We start from the raw sequence: 18,919 nt of genomic DNA on the forward strand, positions 1-18,919 counted from the left end.
AAAAAAAACCCTGTATCTTATAACTTGTTGCAATGGCCTTATAAAAAGTATCTATTGACCATTAAAGTTATCAATTTTTCATTATTTTTTAAAGAGGACCAAGCTGATAGCCTAGCCTCGAATAAACTGGAAAATACATATATTATTTCAGTCAGAATGTTTTGCAATCTCAACAGCAGATAGTTCCAGTCATCTGCCCAGACACATGGACATGTTAAATCCATTTATTCTTTTAATACAGTTCAGAAGGTCTCCCTTTTCCACAGCTGTGAGGAGACTCTGACCACAAGGACTGGCGTTCTCATTCCAACAGCCTCTTAAACCAATATTCTTGTATACTGTATTTGGAATCAGACGAATCATGACTGTAAGTTGAGCGTTCCCTCAGAGTGAGTTCCCTATGATCCTATAATGATGCCAGTCTTCATCTGTGCAGGGTCATAGCATTTGCTGAGTAGTGTGGGTGGATCATCCTCACAGACCCAGCCTTACATTGGCCTCTGTATTACTTTTCCCCCTCTAATTTCAAGGGCTTTGCCAGGAAAACAATACAATGTATAAATAATTACCATGTTAGGATGCCGGAGGCAGCTTGAGTCCGAACCATTGCAGCTCACATTTCCATACTCTAATTTGTAATCTGACATTATTGTGGCGCTAAATAAACTGTAGCAATTTTCAGTGTCTGTGTTGTACAAGCTATCCAACTGTACAGTTACTTAAAGTGTAAGTTCACCTAAAACTGATTTAATGGTTTTGTGCACATCAGCCTGATGAGTCACTGTTCTGCAGAGGTTTTGCTAGGATTCCTGGACAATGCCCTGTGATTTTAAATTTGCACTAATTAGCAATGCTAAATGTTTTGTGCATTGCAGGTCTGTAGTATATACAATAAATATACTATTGTTTACCATGTAACACCATTTCTTGTTGAGGTGACGGTGCTACTTTAATGTAGAGAAACCTGTCCAAACAGGACACATTCACACGAGGTAGTCCAGGGGAGCTGGGAGCAGACACAATTCAATCTCGATCTTCTGAGCTGCAGTGCTGGCGACAAAAGTTAATCTCTTCACAGGGAGGCTTCACCTTAAGCTAGGTAAACACATTTTCGCAACCAAAACCATTGTACCTGATCACTTAGGATGGTAATCTAAAGTATGTAAGGGTCTACCCCGACGTCATTGGCCTTCCATTTATTCAACATCATGGGCAGGGGGCATGGCTAGCACCAGATTTTCTAGCTGTAGGAGGAAAGCAGTGACCTGGCTTCAGGGGTGGGGCCAAGTGTAAACAAGAGGTGGGCCGCAAGGGGAGAGGGACTGACACTAAAGTCCAGGCAAGCGAGTGCGGCCCTGGGCTCCCAGTTGGACAGCACTGCATTTAGTGATCTGCCAGAACTGATCCCTTTGCGCCACGTCTCTTTTGTTCTGCAGCATCTGCAGTGAAGTGCTTCTCATCCATCTGCCCCTCTACATAGATCAGTACACACTGATTGTCTAGTAGGCAAACAATGTGTCTGAACAGCTCTTGTCCTAAAAGACAAAGAAGCAGAGGTACCAGCTGCTGTATCACCAGGGAGGTGAGTAGAACACAACTGCGGCACATTCAAACTTCTAAATGCAATTTTAATGCAACGGCACCATCCTAGGCCATGATTAACCACTTTCCCCTCCACTACAGTATATCTACGTCAGCTGTGGCACCCTCCAAGCCACAGCCACGTAGATATACTGACCTGGCTGCAGCCCTGCTGTGCACGGTCGGGTGCTCTTTAGAGTGCACCCTCCGGCACTGTCAGCTGCAATACTAATTGGTGGAAGGGAACATGTTCCCTTTTGGCCAATTAGTATACCCTCCTCCCATGAATGATCGCTGCAGTAGTGAACTGCAGCGATCCTTCACCTGTCCCCCTCGGCGCACATAGAGTTAATAAAAATGCACAAGCAAGCAGCGACACTCACCTACCTCGGTCCTGCGACGAGCCTGAAGTCTGATCCTCCGATCCCCGCTCTGCAGTCAGCTGCATATTGCCGGAAACCCGGGTCCCGGCTTGATGACGTCATCAAGCCGGGACCCGGGTTACCGGCAATATGCGGCTGACTTGCAGAGCGGGGATCGGAGGCTCAGGCTTCAGGATCGTCGCAGGACCGAGGTAGGTGAGTGTCGCTGCTTGCTTGTGCCTTTTTATTAACTATGTGCACGGAGGGGGCTGCCTGATGGGGGGGGACATCTGGCTATAGTTTCTTGGGGGGAGGGGAGGAAATATGCAAAGGGGGTATACATGTTTACTGGGGGGCATCTGAGGAACCAAGGGGAGGGGGGGGGGTTACAAATTTTGCACATCTGGGCACCTGGGGGGGCCCATAACTTAATACTGGGGGCATGTTTGGCTATAATGGGGGGCAGCGCTAATCCTGGGGGTACATCTGGCCATAATGGGGGTAATCCTGATCGGGGGACACATCTGGCTATAAAGAGGGGCACTATTCCAGGGGGTGCATCTGTTAATCTCTTCTGGGGGTGGCAAACACGGGACACATCTGGCTATGCTGGGGGGGCTAATATTGGGGACACATCTGGCTATACTGGGGGGGGCGATACTGGGGACACATCTGGATATCTATACTGGGGCGACTTTAACTGGTGGCACAGTTTTTATGTCAATCGCACTTTTTATTTTTAACCTTCCTGGCGGTAAGCCCGAGCTGAGCTCGGGCTATGCCGCGCAGGAAGATAACTCAGCCCCTGATGGAGCTCTGCGGCGATCGCCCGTACGCAGCGGCGCAAGAGGGGCCCCCCCCCGCCAGAGCCCTGCGCTGCCCGGACCAATGAGTTCCGGGCAGCGCTATGGGCTGGATCGGAGGTGTCTGACGTCAGGACGTCGGCTGACGTCCATGACGTCATTCCGATCGTCGCCATGGCGACAGGAGAAGCCAAACGGGAGCGCGTTATATACGCGTTCCCCTGTTTGCTATTGATGCCGGCGACGATCGCACTAGAGGGACACATGCGCCCTCTAGTGGTGTTTCATGTAGCTACCACTCTGGTAGCTTTACATGAAACACAAAAAAAAAAATTAAAAAAAAAAGGATTTTTGCCATTTTGGCAAAAAAAATTAACCGCCAGGAGGGTTAAACAGAAATTGGTCAAAATTGAGAAATAGTGAAATTTTTTTATTCCCCCCCCCCCCCCCTTTTCCCATTAACATGCATAGAGAGGAACATTTTACTTGGGACCAAATACCCCCCAATGAAAGCTTAGTTTGTCTTGAAAAAAAAGATATATAGATCATTTGTGGCACGAGTACAGATGAAGTTATTGGTGATTAAACAGGGACACCGCAAAAGCGTCAAAACTGCTCTGGTCAATAAGGGGAAAACAAGGTCTGGATGCGAAGTGGTTAAAACAAGTTGGAAGTGAAAAAAAACAAACAGATACTCACTTAAGGAGAAGGAAGGCTCTGGGTTCTATAGAGGAGAGTTCCCCAACCCTGTCCACAAGGCCCACCAACAGTACATGTTTCGCAGGAAACAACAAACCTGCACAGGTGAGGTAATTAGTGCCTCAGCAGAGCTGATTACCTACCGGTGTAGATTTCTACAAAACATGCACTGTTGGTGGGCCCTGAGGACAGGGTTGGGGAACACTGCAAGAGCTTTCCCATTCCTCTCCTCATCCCCTCAGGCTCCTCCATTTAAACCTCCCGCCGGGGGTGGCTTTAGCAGTCTTTGGAGCCAGAGTGCTCCCGAAGATGAGCGCATTGTACTGTGCACGCGCAAGTAACAGTGCTCCCGAAGACTTCCGAAGACCACCCGCAGTAGAAGAGAGTAGTCTATGACCCATGGGTCGAAGTCTGCTAATGGGGAGCCAGCGCAGGAACGACGGGATGAGGAGAGGAACAGGAAGGCTCTATAGCCTAGGTTCTCAACGTGTGGTACGCGTACCCCAGGGGGTACTCCTGATGGTTCCAGGGGGTACTCATGCTTGATATACTTAACCAAGAATAACAAATTTAGAGTTTTAGAAAATGATAAATCTTATTTACACAAAACAACAAATTAATTTAGCTAATTAAAAACAATAGTCAATGCTTGGAAATTGTTTAGAACCAATGATCATGTACTACGTACGATTAAATATGTATTTGTCAAGGGGTAATTGTGATAGTGTTTACTATGCTAGGGGGTACTTGGTGAGTACAGGGTTTTAAAAGGGGTACATGCCAATAAAATGTTGAGAAACACTGCTCTATAGGACCCAGGACCTTCCCTCTCCTTAGGTGAGTATTTTTTTTCCACTTCTGCGGGTTTTTTCCACTTCAGACTTACTTTAAGGGCTTTGTTATCCCAAAGCATGTCAACTGTATTGTTGTGACTTTGCATTAAAATTTTATTTGGAGAATTGTGTGTGGCGTTCTTGTCTGCTGTCAGGTCTGCAAGCTTGGTTGTTCCTGAACTGTCCTTTTTCCTAGGGGGTTTAGAGCGGTACATTGTTTGTATTTTGCTTACACAGACCTGGCAACACTTGTATTGATGTACATTAACTGCCTGGTCTGATAATGATGACCATCCCATGTAAGTATTGCACTTTAAAGATAGGGTGGTGTAGTCATGGCAAGTCTGTGTTACATGTTACTAAGCAACTGTTATCCAGTTTAGTTGCTAGCAACTATGGTACACTGGTGCGGTTTGTCTATTTACAGTAACATTTCCAGATAATATTCCTACTTGTTGCTGCTACTATCAATCATCTGCCATTGCCCTGGCAAAGTAAAATTGGAAATGCATACAGTAGTATGAAATCAGAATATTCAGGGCCGGGTTTGCAACTTATTTTGTTTATACAGCCAGTATTGTTAAGCCTTTAACATGCAAACATATTCTTTAAAACCCTGTTCACAGTTCTCAGTTGCATTACAGAATAATTCTGCATGTCAACTCCCTGCCCATACAATTATATAGGCCTGTTCACAGTACTGCGTTGTAACTGATTGCATTATTCTAACTCTATGCATGCAGGTTTTGTATGTCCAGTCTATGTCCAGTATCCATTGCAGTTCACAATCATTATAACACATGTTCTTCAACTGACCACTGTGAACCTAGCCTGAAAGTGAGCAGCCTTAGTGCAGCTTAGTACAGAACCTGAAGAGGTCCCATTCACTGTGGTGTTGCTGTGCGGTGTAACACTCTGTAATGCAGCTTACTGCACTGCAATGCACAACCTATGCGACGTTCACAGTGCGGCGGGTGTGTTGCGGTATAACTGGTTGAGGTATGGTAATGCACTACATGCAGTGCATTACCGCTAAACCTGCATGTTAACAGTAAAGCATACTTTTCATTGACTGTATTTGTCATTGTACCTACGCAATGCATGGATAACATGCAGTGCTGCTGTCCGAATGCATTGCATTGTTCACATTCCTGCTTTCATAGGAAATGCAACGCAACAGCCTCTGTAAACATGGCCTTTAAAGCCCACTTGTCTTGAATGTGATTTGAGTATGGTTACAGACACACAAGGACAATTTTGAGAAACACTGTTCTAGGTTGTGATCTCAACCTGAATTGTGCGTGTCCAAGTGAAGCATGGGAATTTAAAGTATGGGGAAATTTAAGACCATTGTTACCCTACTGAGAACTTGTTGGCTCGGGTCATTTTGCCACACACAGATACAGTGATTTGCAAAAGTATTCGGCCCCCTTGAAGTTTTCCACATTTTGTCATATTACTGCCACAAACATGAATCAATTTTATTGGAATTCCACGTGAAAGACCAACACAAAGTGGTGTACATGTGAGAAGTGGAACGAAAAACATACATGATTCCAAACCTTAAAAGAAAACCACTGCAAAGTGGGGTGTGCGTAATTATTCAGCCCCCTGAGTCAATACTTTGTAGAACCACCTTTTGCTGCAGTTACAGCTGCCATTCTTTTAGGGTATGTCTCTACCAGCTTTGCACATCTAGAGACTGAAATCCTTGCCCATTCTTCTTTGCAAAACAGCTCCAGCTCAGTCAGATTAGATGGACAGTGTTTGTGAACAGCAGTTTTCAGATCTTGCCAGATTCTCGATTGGATTTAGATCTGAACTTTGACTGGGCCATTCTAACTCATGGATATGTTTTGTTTTAAACCATTCCATTGTTGCCCTGGCTTTATGTTTAGGGTTGTTGTCCTGCTGGAAGGTGAACCTCTGCCCCAGTCTCAAGTCTTTTGCAGACTCTTAAGAGGTTTTGTTCCAAGATTGCCCTGTATTTGGCTCCATCCATTTTCCCATCAACTCTGACCAGCTTCCCTGTCCCTGCTGAAGAGAAGCACCCCCAGAGCATGATGCTGCCACCACCACCACCATATTTGACAGTGGGGATGGTGTGTTCAGAGTGATGTGCAGTGTTAGTTTTCCCGCCACACATAGCGTTTTGCATTTTGGCCAAAAAGTTCCATTTTGGTCTCATCTGACCAGAGCACCTTCTTCCACATGTTTGCTGTGTCCCCCACATGGCTTGTGGCAAACTGCAACCGGGACTTCTTATGCTTTTCTGTTAACAATGGCTTTCTTCTTGCCACTCTTCCATAAAGGGTCAAACAAGTGCTAGAGCAGTCACTCTCCCAGGGCTCACAGCCTGGTCCGCCCGGTGCTCAGTCCTTCAGTGGGTCACCACTTCCACTCCCAAGCGAATCCAATGCAATTAGAAGGAGGCACTCAAAAGGCGTATAAACTGTAGTTTATTCCACAGGGGGCTAACACAACATGTTTCAGGGTTTCACCCTTTCTCAAGTGCTTCCCCCTTTCTCAAGACTTATGAAGTCTAGTGCACCACACCCACAACAGGAATACCACTCACTTGGTCAGCTGACCAGTAATGGTGAGGTAACAACATTAACCCCTAAGGGACACATCATCATACTGGGCACTACATACAAAAATGTCTACCCAATAAGAATAAACACCTGAGTAAACATAAGCGTAAGCAACATTAGCATTCAAAACACATATGAAATGCATATTCAGATAATCAACCAGCTAATCACTAGAAGCAGAGACTCACTGCCCCAAGGCTAAACATGTCGTTTAAAACTCTAGGGGAGATGGAATCCAATTTCCTCATCCATCTAGCCTCTCTTTGAAGCTCTCTGTCCCTGTCCCCCCCCCCCTCTGCTGAGTGGTGGAACGTGATCCAATACCACCCATCTCAACTGCGACACCCCATGGCCTAGGGCATGAAAATGTTTGCCCACTGGAGTGTGAGTGTTGGGTTTGGTGGGGTTGAATCCTCGGATAGAGCTTTTATGTTCCTGTATCCTGGTCTTTACATCTCTGGTCGTCTTGCCCACATACATGAGCCCACAAGGACACTTCAATGCATAAACCACAAACGTGCTGTCGCATGTATACATCAAGCGAATGGGAATTTTTTCTCCCGTGTGCGGGTGGTTTGCGTAATCGCCTTTCATTATAGCCCCGCAGCAGTTGCAGCTCATGCAAGGGAATGTCCCTCGTTTGCTTGTCAATTTGCTCATTTCAATGTACCGTGTAGACAGGTCCACCTTACTGACCATGTTTTTGATGGTTCTACCCCTTTTGTATGAAAACAATGGAGGCTCTTTGAACAGTTCCTCATATGCTGTATCCTGTTGGAGAACTGGCCAATACTTTTCTCACCAGGCCAGACTGTTTGCATGAAGGGTATTTTACAAACTTGCCTACTCTTCTTTGGTTCGCTCCCCAGTAACGAGGCTCTCTCGACCATTACCACTTCTGTTTTAGCACTAGCTAGAGTGGTGGGATCATACCCCTTACATACAAACCCCTTTCTCAAGTTGCTTGTACACTTGAGAAAGGGGGAAACCCCGAAACATGTTGTGTTAGCCACCTGTGGAATAAACTACAGTTTATACGCCTTTTGAGTGCCTCCTAATTGCATTGGATTCACTCTTCCATAAAGGCCAACTTTGTGCAGTGCACCACTAATAGTTGTTCTATGGACAGATTCCCCCACCTGAGCTGTAGATCTCTGCAGCTCGTCCAGAGTCACCATGGGCCTCTTGACTGCATTCAGGGGCGTAACTAGAAATCACTGGGCCCCCCTGCGAATATTTGGATGGGCCCCCCCCCCCCCATAGGTGCCAAATAATCGTAATGGGGCAGCGTTTCACTGTAAATTAATTGTAAAGTGGGCAGCATTTTACCAGACAATCGTAATGTGGGCCAGAAAATCATAATGTGGGCAGAGTTCACCAGAAAATCGTAATGTGGGCACCAGTCACCAGAAAATTGTAACGTGGACAGCATTCACCAGACAATCGTAATGTGGGCAGCGTTCACCAGAAAATCATAATGTGGGCAGCGTTCACCAGAAAATCATAATGTGGGCAGAGTTCACCAGAAAATCGTAACGTGAGCAGCAGTCACCAGAAAATTGTAACGTGGACAGCATTCACCAGACAATCGTAATGTGGGCAGCGTTCACCAGAATATCGTAATGTGGGACAGAAAATCGTAATGTGGGCAGAGTTCACCAGAAAATCGTAATGTGGGCAGCAGACACCTGAAAATCGTAATGTGGGCAGCAGGCACCTGAAAATCGCAATGTGGGCAGCAGACACCTGAAAATCGTAATGTGGGCAGCAGTGACCAGAAAATCGCAATGTGGGCAGCAGTGACCAGAAAATCGTAATATGGGCAGCAGTCACCAGAAAATCGTAATGTGGGCAGCAGACACCTGAAAATCGTAATGTGGGCAGCAGACACCTGAAAATCGTAATGTGGGCAGCAGTGACCAGAAAATCGTAATGTGGGCAGCAGACACCTGAAAATCGTAATGTGGGCAGCAGTGACCAGAAAATCGTAATGTGGGCAGCAGGCACCTGAAAATCACAATGTGGGCAGCAGACACCTGAAAATCGCAATGTGGGCAGCAGACACCTGAAAATCGTAATGTGGGCAGCAGACACCTGAAAATCGTAATGTGGGCAGCAGACACCTGAAAATCCCCCTCCAGCTAGTCAATGTGTGTGGGCAGCGGGCAGCAGCGGGATACATACCTTCTTCCTTGCGTTCCATCGCCGCCTTCTCGCTCTAGCGGCTGACGTCACTTCCGCTTCCGGAAGTGACGTCAGCCGCTAGAGCGAGAAGGCGGCGATGGAACGCAAGGAAGAAGGTATGTATCCCGCCGCCGCTGCCCGCTGCCCACACACATTGACTAGCTGGAGGGGAGCGCAGAGGGGAGAGCCCCGAGGTGAGGGAGAGGGGGGAACTTCCCCTCTCCCCGCCGACTGTGGGCAAGGCTTTCCCCTCATGCTGCCACCCCTCCAGCCCCCAAAAAACGGCCCCGAGCGGGCCCCAGGGGGGGGGCCGGGCCCCCCGTGGGCGCAGGCGCTGCAGGGCCTATTGCTACGCCCCTGACTGCATTTCTGATCAGCGTTCTCCTTGTTCGGCCTTTGAGTTTAGGTGGACGGCCTTGTCTTGGTAGGTTTACAGTTGTGCCATACTCCTTCCATTTCTGAATGATCGCTTGAACAGTGCTCCGTGGTATGTTCAAGGCTTTGGAAATCTTTTTGTAGCCTAAGCCTGCTTTAAATTTCTTAATAACTTTATCCCTGATCTGTCTGGTGTGTTCTTGGTGGACTTCATGGTGTTGTTGCTCCCAATATTCTCTTAGACAACCTTTGAGGCCATCATAGAGCAGCTGTATTTGTACTGACATTAGATTACACACAGGTGCACTCTATTTAGTCATTAACACTCATCAGGCAATGTCTTTGGGCAACTGACTGCACTCAGACCAAAAGGGGCTGAATAATTACGCACACCCCACTTTGCAGTTATTTATTTGTAAAAAATGTTTGAAATCATGTATGATTTTCGGTCCACTTTTCACGTGTACACCACTTTGTATTGGTCTTCCTCGTAGAATTCCAATAAAATTGATTCATGTTTGTGGCAGTAATATGACAAAATGTGGAAAACTTCAAGGGGGCCGAATACTTTTGCAAACCACTGTATGAATGTCATTGGATCGTTTTTTTCTTCTAGTAAATGCCTGGCCAAGTGTAATAATGATTGTATTGTTCAACTAGGTTTTCTTCATTTAGTTTTAGGAATTGTTTAAAAACCAGATTATGTTTTAGGTCACATTAATATAAAAGAAATAACATTTTGAAGGCATGTATACACTTATACATGAATACTGTATATGAGTTGTTATAATGCACACTTGAACAATAAACAAATGCTATCGGTAACATTTTCCGTTTGCTTGGAAAAATATGAGGGCCAAATTTTTGTTTGCACTCTTCATTTCCTCCTCAGATTTCCCTCTTTCGGCTCCCTCCTAATATGGAAAAATGTTATCAAGCCGACACGTTAGAAGTCAGAGCTCACACTAAAGCATGCTTTGCTGCATAGCAACTATTTGCTGATGTAAAGGACTGTCATCATGAATTATTTATATCAAGCTTTATTAGGAACAGCAGCTACACATTTATCACACGTTTGATCACATTCTTTGTCCTGTGTCCTTTGCTTGTGTATCTAGGTTGTTTTTGTGATCCAGCCAAGTGTTGGCCTTCCAGCAGTGGTTTTATGAGCGCCAGGATCCTGTATAATACAAAGTGAGTTCTGAAGAAATCCTGGGAGGGATTTGGAACCAGACGTGTTCTTATTTGGTGAAATATTTACCTCATGATTTCAGACTGAGGTAATGGAGAACACAGGATGCTACCGGCAGAGATTATTAGTGTGTTCAAGTGTAGTGTAAACATGCCTGTAGAGCCAGGGGAATTATTATTATAGCAAGAAAAAAACAACAACATAAAGTGTGAAATGTGATATGGTTGTGTCTAGAGTCTCCACAAGGGCATCATATAATGACAAAGTGCAAATACACATTCATAAACTTTTCTTCAACCACAAAATCAGCCAATGTATTAAGTTTTCTATAGACAGGAGGATTATGTTTGTGAAATTGAATAAGCATTGGGGGCATTTTTTGTTGTTGTTGCAACAAATGGTGTCTTGCGTTGTCAACAAACAAATGATGTCTGTCACAGACTCATTCCACCAGTCTGGATCTATTGTCTTTCATGAATGTTGCTCATTTATGCATGTTTGTGGTAATGGCAGCTGCCAGACTAATGATGAATGACGTTCGCTTTCAGGCTTGGAACCCACTACAAATTGCAAATCGCTAGTGCAATCGCTACTGTTTTTAATTAGCATTTTGTAAGCGATTTCATGAGTGTTTTCCGCCAATTTTAGTAGCAACTTTAAAAAGGTGTAAGCTTTTTGCCAGCAAATGTGATAGCGATTTGCGATTAGTGATTTTAATTCTAATTAGTCCTTCCAATTATAATTTTTTTTTTACAGTTTGCAGTAATTTAAAATCGCACTCAAATCGCTGTGTGTAGAGATTCATGAGCGATTTGCCAGAGCTTCAATACTTTACATTGATGCACAAACACTCCCAAAATGCTGCATGTCCTACGATTGCAATTTTGTTCATCGGAATCGCTGCTGTAGAATTTGTTACATTTATTTATATTGGTAGAGCATTTAGGGAAATTGCTAGTGATTTAAAGTGCTCCCTAAACGCTAAAAAAAAGCGCTTTAGTGGGTTCCAGGCCTTACTGTGTATTCACTGTGTATTTATATTTGTTGCTTTTGTTCCACTGGTCCAAACCACCTCTTCTGACTGATGCGTAATATTCCCTCCATATATTCTGGCAATTACAGAAGAAAGCAAAGTGAGGGCCTTCCTCTTCTGAACTTCGGGAGACTTTAGAAGACTCTGACAATCAAAACACGCAAAGGTTTCTTCCTTCTTGGACTGGTGTGAGGTATTGGCCATTCACCACTGTCCGGACACTCAGCAATGAGTAGCACTCCGAGCTGTTTGCTTACCGCGATAAGACACTTATTGTTGACTTAAGAAAGCGGGATCTAGACCACGAAACACATCATCTGTAGTGTTTCTAACAAATATTGTTTACTCCATCCAATTTGCTGTTTGTGCCTTCTTTGATGCAAGCCACATTTTTTTCTCTTACACTATTCGATGGTTGATTGGTAAAGGAAAAAATATTGAGGCAAAAGTTGGATTTTATGATCGATTTGGAATGTAAAACCTTCTTAAATCATTCTCTCAATGGGAACAATCTATAATTGCCTTCCCATTAGTTTTGATTGTTCAAATCACATCAAAAGATCGAATCTGAAGGAGAAATTGTAGTTAATACAGTTAATGGGCACCTTTAAGAAAATCAAACTTGCCACCTGTACCATTTGTAGAGCAATTGCAAAATTGTAATCCTTAAGTGCTTAGCGCTTGCATTTTGTAGTGTGAACTAGGCTTCAAGGTTTGCTGATTGGCTCGAAAGATGATCAGTGACTGCATCTCTCAGCAGTACAAAATTAGCAGGTCCGTGCTGCATACCTTTACTGCATTGTGGTGAATGGATTACGACTAAACTGTCCACTTTTTTTGGCTGGCATGCAATTTTCTAATCCCACTGTAATCAACCTGGTAATTGCGGTGTGATTACATTTTCCTGCTGCATATGCCACATTTTTGTTGTGGTAAGTTAATGAAAGTGCTAAAAACAGAAGAAAAACAAACGCATAGCAAATGTGGTGCTATGCGGTGTTTTTTTTTTTTTTCTTTTCAATCTACCAATTCAAGTTGTTTTCTCACTTTTTTCCTCTTCATCAGAAACTGCAAACACAATTGCGCAGTTAGACCCACCCGAACACATGATAATTGCATTGCAAGGCAAACAGCGCAAATAGACAAAATTGCGATCAGAGCGTTTTAAAAATTGCAGTGAAAATGGACCTTTACACTTTCATTGAAAGACAATGGAGCAGTCTTCATCTGCCCCAGTACTGTGTGTGTGTGTGTGTGTGTGTGCGTGCGTGCGTGCGTGCGTGCGTGCGTGCGTGTGTGTGTGTGTGTGTGTGTGTTCGTGTGTGTGTGTGTGTTCGTGGATATGAAAAGCTACCCTGCGATCTCACACCTCCTTCATCTTCAGCACAGACTGGCGGCTACTCTGTGTACATATTTCACTGCTCTAAATATCCTCTGCAAGTTTAGCATTTTCCCGGTAATGCCCCATTTATCAAATATTGTTCAATACATTATGTCTCTTGCTTCCCCTTTGTATAAACAATTACAGGAAATAAATCTCTGTGCTAGTTTTTGTTAGGAACGTTAATCTGAAACAGCAGCTTCAGAATCTAATTACATATAGACCGTCAGGAGATTATTCTAAATAAGCAGGGCTATTAAAGAGGAACTCTAGGTGATAAGTAAAATAATTTACTCAACAACGTACAGAAAGCGTTTCCACCCAGATATCTTGATTTGTGTTTTGATATATGATGTCAATATGATCTGCTGCATCCTTGCTGAGCAGTAAGTACTGAGTAAGAAATAGCCTGTTTACCTTGAATTGTTAAATGTCAACTGGGCACTCTGGTTTCCTCCCACATCTCAAGAACATACAGTTAATTGGCTTCCCTCTAAATTGGCCCTAGACTACGATACATATACTACACAATACATACATAGACATATAACTATGGTAAGGATTAGAGTGTGAGCCCCGCTGAGGGACAGTTAAGTGACACAACACACAATTTGCTCACTCTCAGCTAAAGCAAATTCCTACCTTTATCTGGTCAGCAGGCGCCAGTCAGCCAATCAGGTATACTGTCATACACCCTTTGCCTGCCATACCAACTCTAGCAGGAGTTGCATAAATTAGGTAGCATTCAGGTGGGAGGCTTCGGTTGGATGCAATCGTAGTTTGCATCTGTTACAGGGACACCCCGTGTAGGCACATCTCCCACACGGCCCCCTCCCTAACCACTTACCTGTCACCCGCATCCTGGAAGCTGCAAAAAAAATATTAAGTGACAAGACAATACACTCTGTACAGTGCTGCGGAAGATGTTGGCACCACATAAATACAAAATAATAATAATAATGATCCGTGCCTATGGCACGGATTATGCAGCAATGCAAGTCTATGATGGCACGGTAAGTGTGAAATCCTGATCACAGTATGATATCAGAATCAGAAACTTTATTTCGCCAAGCACGACTGGGTCGTGCCCGGAATTGGGCTTGGCACGTACAGGGTACTGATACACGGTATACAGTAGTTACAGATAGAGGACATGCAGTAGTAACAGAACATTATACAGAAAAAAAAACAGAACATTATAGAACATGTATGCAGAGGGAGACAATGGCATCAGTTACAATACAATAAAAAAACAACCAAAAGAAAGTACGCTTGAGCTATGTGCAAAGTGCCTCAGTGCGTCTTGGTATTATGGGGTGGGGATAGGCATTTCCATGGCGAGAGTTCAGGAGGTTGACAGCAGAGGGAAAGAAACTGTTCTTATGTCTTGTGGTCCTGGTGTAGATGGACCGGAACCGGAGCTTCCGGCTCGAGGGGAGCTGGTTAAAGAAGCGGTAGCCTGGGTGCGAGGGGTCGTTGGCGATCTTTAATGCTCTGGTGTTCAGCCTGGAGTGGTAGAGGAGGTCCAGAATGATATATACGCATGCGGAGAGTGACGTTAATCCAGTGATGTATTTCCTGTCCAGCAGGGAGCACATCACTGAGCGGGGGAGGCGCCACACATATTACGCTGTCAGTGCAGGGTAATATTCATGGTGGGAATAGTGCAGTGCATGTACAAGGGCCATGAAGGGGTTAACTTGCCTATGTTGCTACCTCTTGCCGCTGTGCTGCATGCTGCTATCCATCTTCCCGACACTTCCGTCTTCAAAGCCTAAAGGCTCATACACACACCAGACCATAGTCTTTGGAAAATGAAAGATCACAGACCAATTTTACCCCATATCATGTAGTATGAGAGCCATACCTACACAGTCTATTCTATGGCACTGAACTCCCCATTAGACAGAAATCTTTTCAAGATGCTGCACACAAAGATGCTGTAGACATTCAAAAGATCAGTATCTGCAAAAGATCCGTTCCTGCAAAATGCATTCATAGTCTATGATATCTGCAGATCCTCATACACACCTTGTTTAACAGACTTCATCTGCAGATCAGATCCACCAGGATGGATTTTCAGATCTGCAGATGATTGTCTGATCTGCAGATGAATGTCAGTTAAACAAGGTGTGTATGATGATCTGCAGATCTCATAGACAATCATTGCAATTTGCAGGAATGGATTTTTGGCAGGAACAGATCTTTTGCAGATGCTGATCTTTTGTGTCTGTACAGCATCTGTGTCTGCAGCATCTTGCAAAGATTTTTTTCTGATGGGGAGTACAGCTCCATAGAAAAGACTGTGAAGGTATGGCTCTCATACTACATGGAAGGGGGTAAAATTGGTCTGTGATTTTTCATTTCAAAGACTATGGTCTGATGTGTGTATGTGGCCTAAGGCTATGGTCACAGTGGGCGTTCAGTAACGCAATGGATCAGAAAAGCAGTGCCGCATGTTATCCACAGGGCTGGATTTGTACTTTCATCCACCCAAGGCCCACTGTCACCAACCACTCCCAAACCGACAGTATTTTTCCAACACTCCCTACCAACACTTTTTAACTTCAACAACTTAACAAATAAACAGCAAAACGATACTCAACCCAACTAGGGATGAACATTCCAATTGGTACCTCTTTACTGAATGCTTCTTTACAGAACCTAAATTTCAACTTATACCCATTGTAAGGGGGTCTGGGGTTAACTCGCCCTTGTCACTGCCTCTGTGCGCTGCCCTCCACTCCAAATTGCACCTCAGCTCTCCAGGTACTTCCTCCTTCACAGCTGGAAGGAGGAAGTACATGGAGAGCAGAAGCGCAGCACAGAGGGCAGCGAACAGAGGCAGCGACAAGGGTGAATTAACCTACCTGCCACGGTGTGCATCAGGTTAAATTTGAGTTTTGTACAGAAACATTCAGCACAGCGTTACCAATCAGAACGCTCATCCCTACTCCCAACTAAGCGTCACCTCCTTTAGTTGGTGTGACTTTAAAATAAACCTGAGAGGGGGTAAAAATGTGACATATCTGGGGCTTTTTTCAGCCCCCTCATAGCCTTACAGGTCCCTTGATTCCCACACACTTCATTCCGTTGTGTCACTATCCCTCTCTGAAAGATCGCCAGTCGCAGGCTACTGCACATGCAGAGCACAGGCCGCACACCTCCTTTATCATGCTCCCATGGCTGGAAGCATGCTACTCATGCACAGAATGCTCCCGGCCACAAGAGCACCACTGAGGAGGCGCACGGCCTGGGTGGCGCATGTGCAGTAGCCCACAACTGGTCCAGTGGGAAAGTTTTTGGAGGGGGACAAAAACATAATGGACCAGGAGGAAACCAAGGGACCTGTAAGGTGCTGGAAGAAGTCCAAGGTAAGTAAAATATAACTTTTCCCCCTGTCTCAGGTAAACTTTAAAGGAAACCTGAGACAAAGTATAATGATTAATACTTACCTGGGCTTCCTCCAGCCCCTTGTAATACAATTGATCAGCATCTTCCTGATCCGCTCTGTTCTCCTGCAGTATAATCCGCACTCTAGCCCAGGTCCCAAGACAGCCTTGCAAGCGCAGTTATATTCTTAGCAAACTGAGCATGCGCAGAATACTCCCGGCTACAGCAGTGCGATTGGACACGGCCAGGACCGTGCATGTATAGTAAGGCGTGGGGGTACCAGACAGAGCATGCACTGGACAGAAACAGAGCACTAGAGAGGCCACAATATGACAACAGAGGGTACACCAGCAAAAACAGAGGATAAGAACTAGTAAGAAGTCCTCCATATAGTTACCAAAATTACATTTGTTTTCTAAAGGGGGAGGGGCTGCGAAGGGGACACAGTGCACACAGGGCCGGATTTGTACTTCTTACCGCCCAAGGCCGACTATTACCAGCCGCCCCAACCGAAACCGTATCCTACCACCTCTCTCCACACACACCAATCCAAAAAGTTTTGGGCCGATGGTGTCCACTATTGGGGCTAGTGCCGAGGTCTCCATGGCAATGTGAAGTGAATCAATCATGTCACACGGGGGAACTGGTCAATCAAGCGATCTACAGGTGATGGGCGGGGTGGGAGCCTTCCACCACACACACAGTCTAAAGTGGCTCACAATTGGACATTGGGTGGGGTCAGCAACACGTAAAACTGAGTCCTGTACCCACTGCTGTTTTCAGGATAACAGTGCTGGCCAATCAATAATTTAGAAATGGGTACTGTGAGAGGCTGCCTTCTGTATTCTGTACTATTTGCTGGTGCTGCCCCTTGTCCTTTCATCCTCCACACCAAGTGCGTGAGACCCGGCCTTCTGTAACTGCCTGCAGCTGCTGCTATGTCATTGGACAAGGTCTGGCTTTTTGCTAGTCACACACTGTTCACAAACATTTAATTAACAGACTGCAGCTGCCTGTAGCACTGCACAGGCAGATGCCAGCTGGTACTAATACTGCAGTTATCCTGACCACTTTCATTTGTTTGGACACTTGCAAATAATGCCTTGCAAATAATGCCCACTGTCTGCAGGCCGCCCCTTGTTTATCTGGTGCCCTAGGCCATGGCCTATGTGGCCTTGCCAGAAATCCGGCCATGAGCTGTGCACATCAGACGCAGACAGTGCAGTAATTTTAAAAAGTAACAAGTTCACTTTAAAGTCTGCAGCCTTTTTCTCTGTCATACCATCTGACATAGATAAGATTCACCACACACCTTGTAGGCTGGAGTGCTGTGCTCAGCAGAAAAACTTTTTTTTTTTTTTGAAAGCGAGTGAAGGGGGACTTGATCTGCTCAGCTCCTATACCCTAGGATTCTGATCTTTCCTTCAGCCCCAGCAGCACCGCAAGACCTCCCCATCCACACCCCTGGCTGGGCTCAGTGACATCACATGACTTTATTGACAGCGGGCTGAGCAATGCAGCCTCTGCCTACTGTCTTAGAAAGCTGCTCAAAACTGGACCCCCCGGAACTCAGGCCTCAGGAGAGAGTGTTTGCCTGCTGGTTGCTGCGGGCTTGCTCTTGCTTCAGCCTCACTGCATCGCTCACTTGCACTCCTTGCAGTAGTTCTGCCAGCTGCTCACACAGGCTCAGACAGTCAGAGCAAAGCTGGGCAGGCGGCTGTGGACTTGTGAAGCGGCTCACCCAGTTATGGCAGGTGACAGGTGCAGTTAACCTGTCACCCACCCTGCAGACTCTGGAGCCCTACTCACAGGCCTTTACCAAACCTGGCCCTGTATGCATGCAGTGTGTTACGATGCAGCACGCTGGTATGCTGCACTACGAATGTCACTGTAGGTGGTGCAGTGCAGTGTGGCAAGTCATGGTGCAAAATGGCTGTTGTGCTGCATCGCAATGTACCACTGTGAACGCAGTCTAAGGCTGGAAGCACACATATCGGTACATTATAATCAATGGTCTGCTTGTGAATTGGATGTCGTTGTTTTGCATTTACGCCACGATTTTAAATTGCAAAGCAGTTTCGTTTTTCCTGCATGATGCATGCATTTCTGAATTACAGTACATACATTGTGCCACAACCCCCCCCCCCCCCCCCCCCCAAAAAAAAATCACTAACGATCGTGGAAATGTGATCGTAAACATGAATGCATTGCACCGCAGACCCCTAGACAGCCTGTGAAATCAATGAAGCAAATGTGCTCCCAGCCTCACTTCCGGTTGTGAAGGTGGAAGTGACGGGAAGATGTAGAGCGCTGTGTGTGCAGCACGGTGTTGTCATAGATAAGTTAACCCCTTCTGCCATGGACCACCCCACCATCCACGTCCGGACAGTTTCCTGGAAGAACAGCAGCTTGCATAAAGCTGCTGTGAGCATGGGATTGATGAAACTGAGTGGAAAGAGTTAATAAGGATTTGTACTGGCAGTTCTCTT

General features: G+C 45.4%; 1 protein-coding gene across 1 annotated transcript in view; it reads left to right on the forward strand.

The window, feature by feature from the left end:
* Nucleotides 1–12,003, forward strand: part of SLC9A6 (solute carrier family 9 member A6) — a 124,672-nt gene extending 112,669 nt beyond the window's left edge. The window contains exons 17-18 of the mRNA XM_068250969.1: nucleotides 10,550–10,711; nucleotides 11,746–12,003. Coding sequence (XP_068107070.1) covers nucleotides 10,550–10,562 — 13 coding nt within the window. The 3' untranslated portion in view covers nucleotides 10,563–10,711; nucleotides 11,746–12,003. The remainder of the gene's footprint in view (nucleotides 1–10,549; nucleotides 10,712–11,745) is intronic.
* The last annotated feature ends 6,916 nt before the right edge of the window (nucleotides 12,004–18,919 follow it).

This window comes from Hyperolius riggenbachi, chromosome 8 (genome assembly GCF_040937935.1).
Source record: "Hyperolius riggenbachi isolate aHypRig1 chromosome 8, aHypRig1.pri, whole genome shotgun sequence".
Taxonomy (NCBI): domain Eukaryota; kingdom Metazoa; phylum Chordata; class Amphibia; order Anura; family Hyperoliidae; genus Hyperolius; species Hyperolius riggenbachi.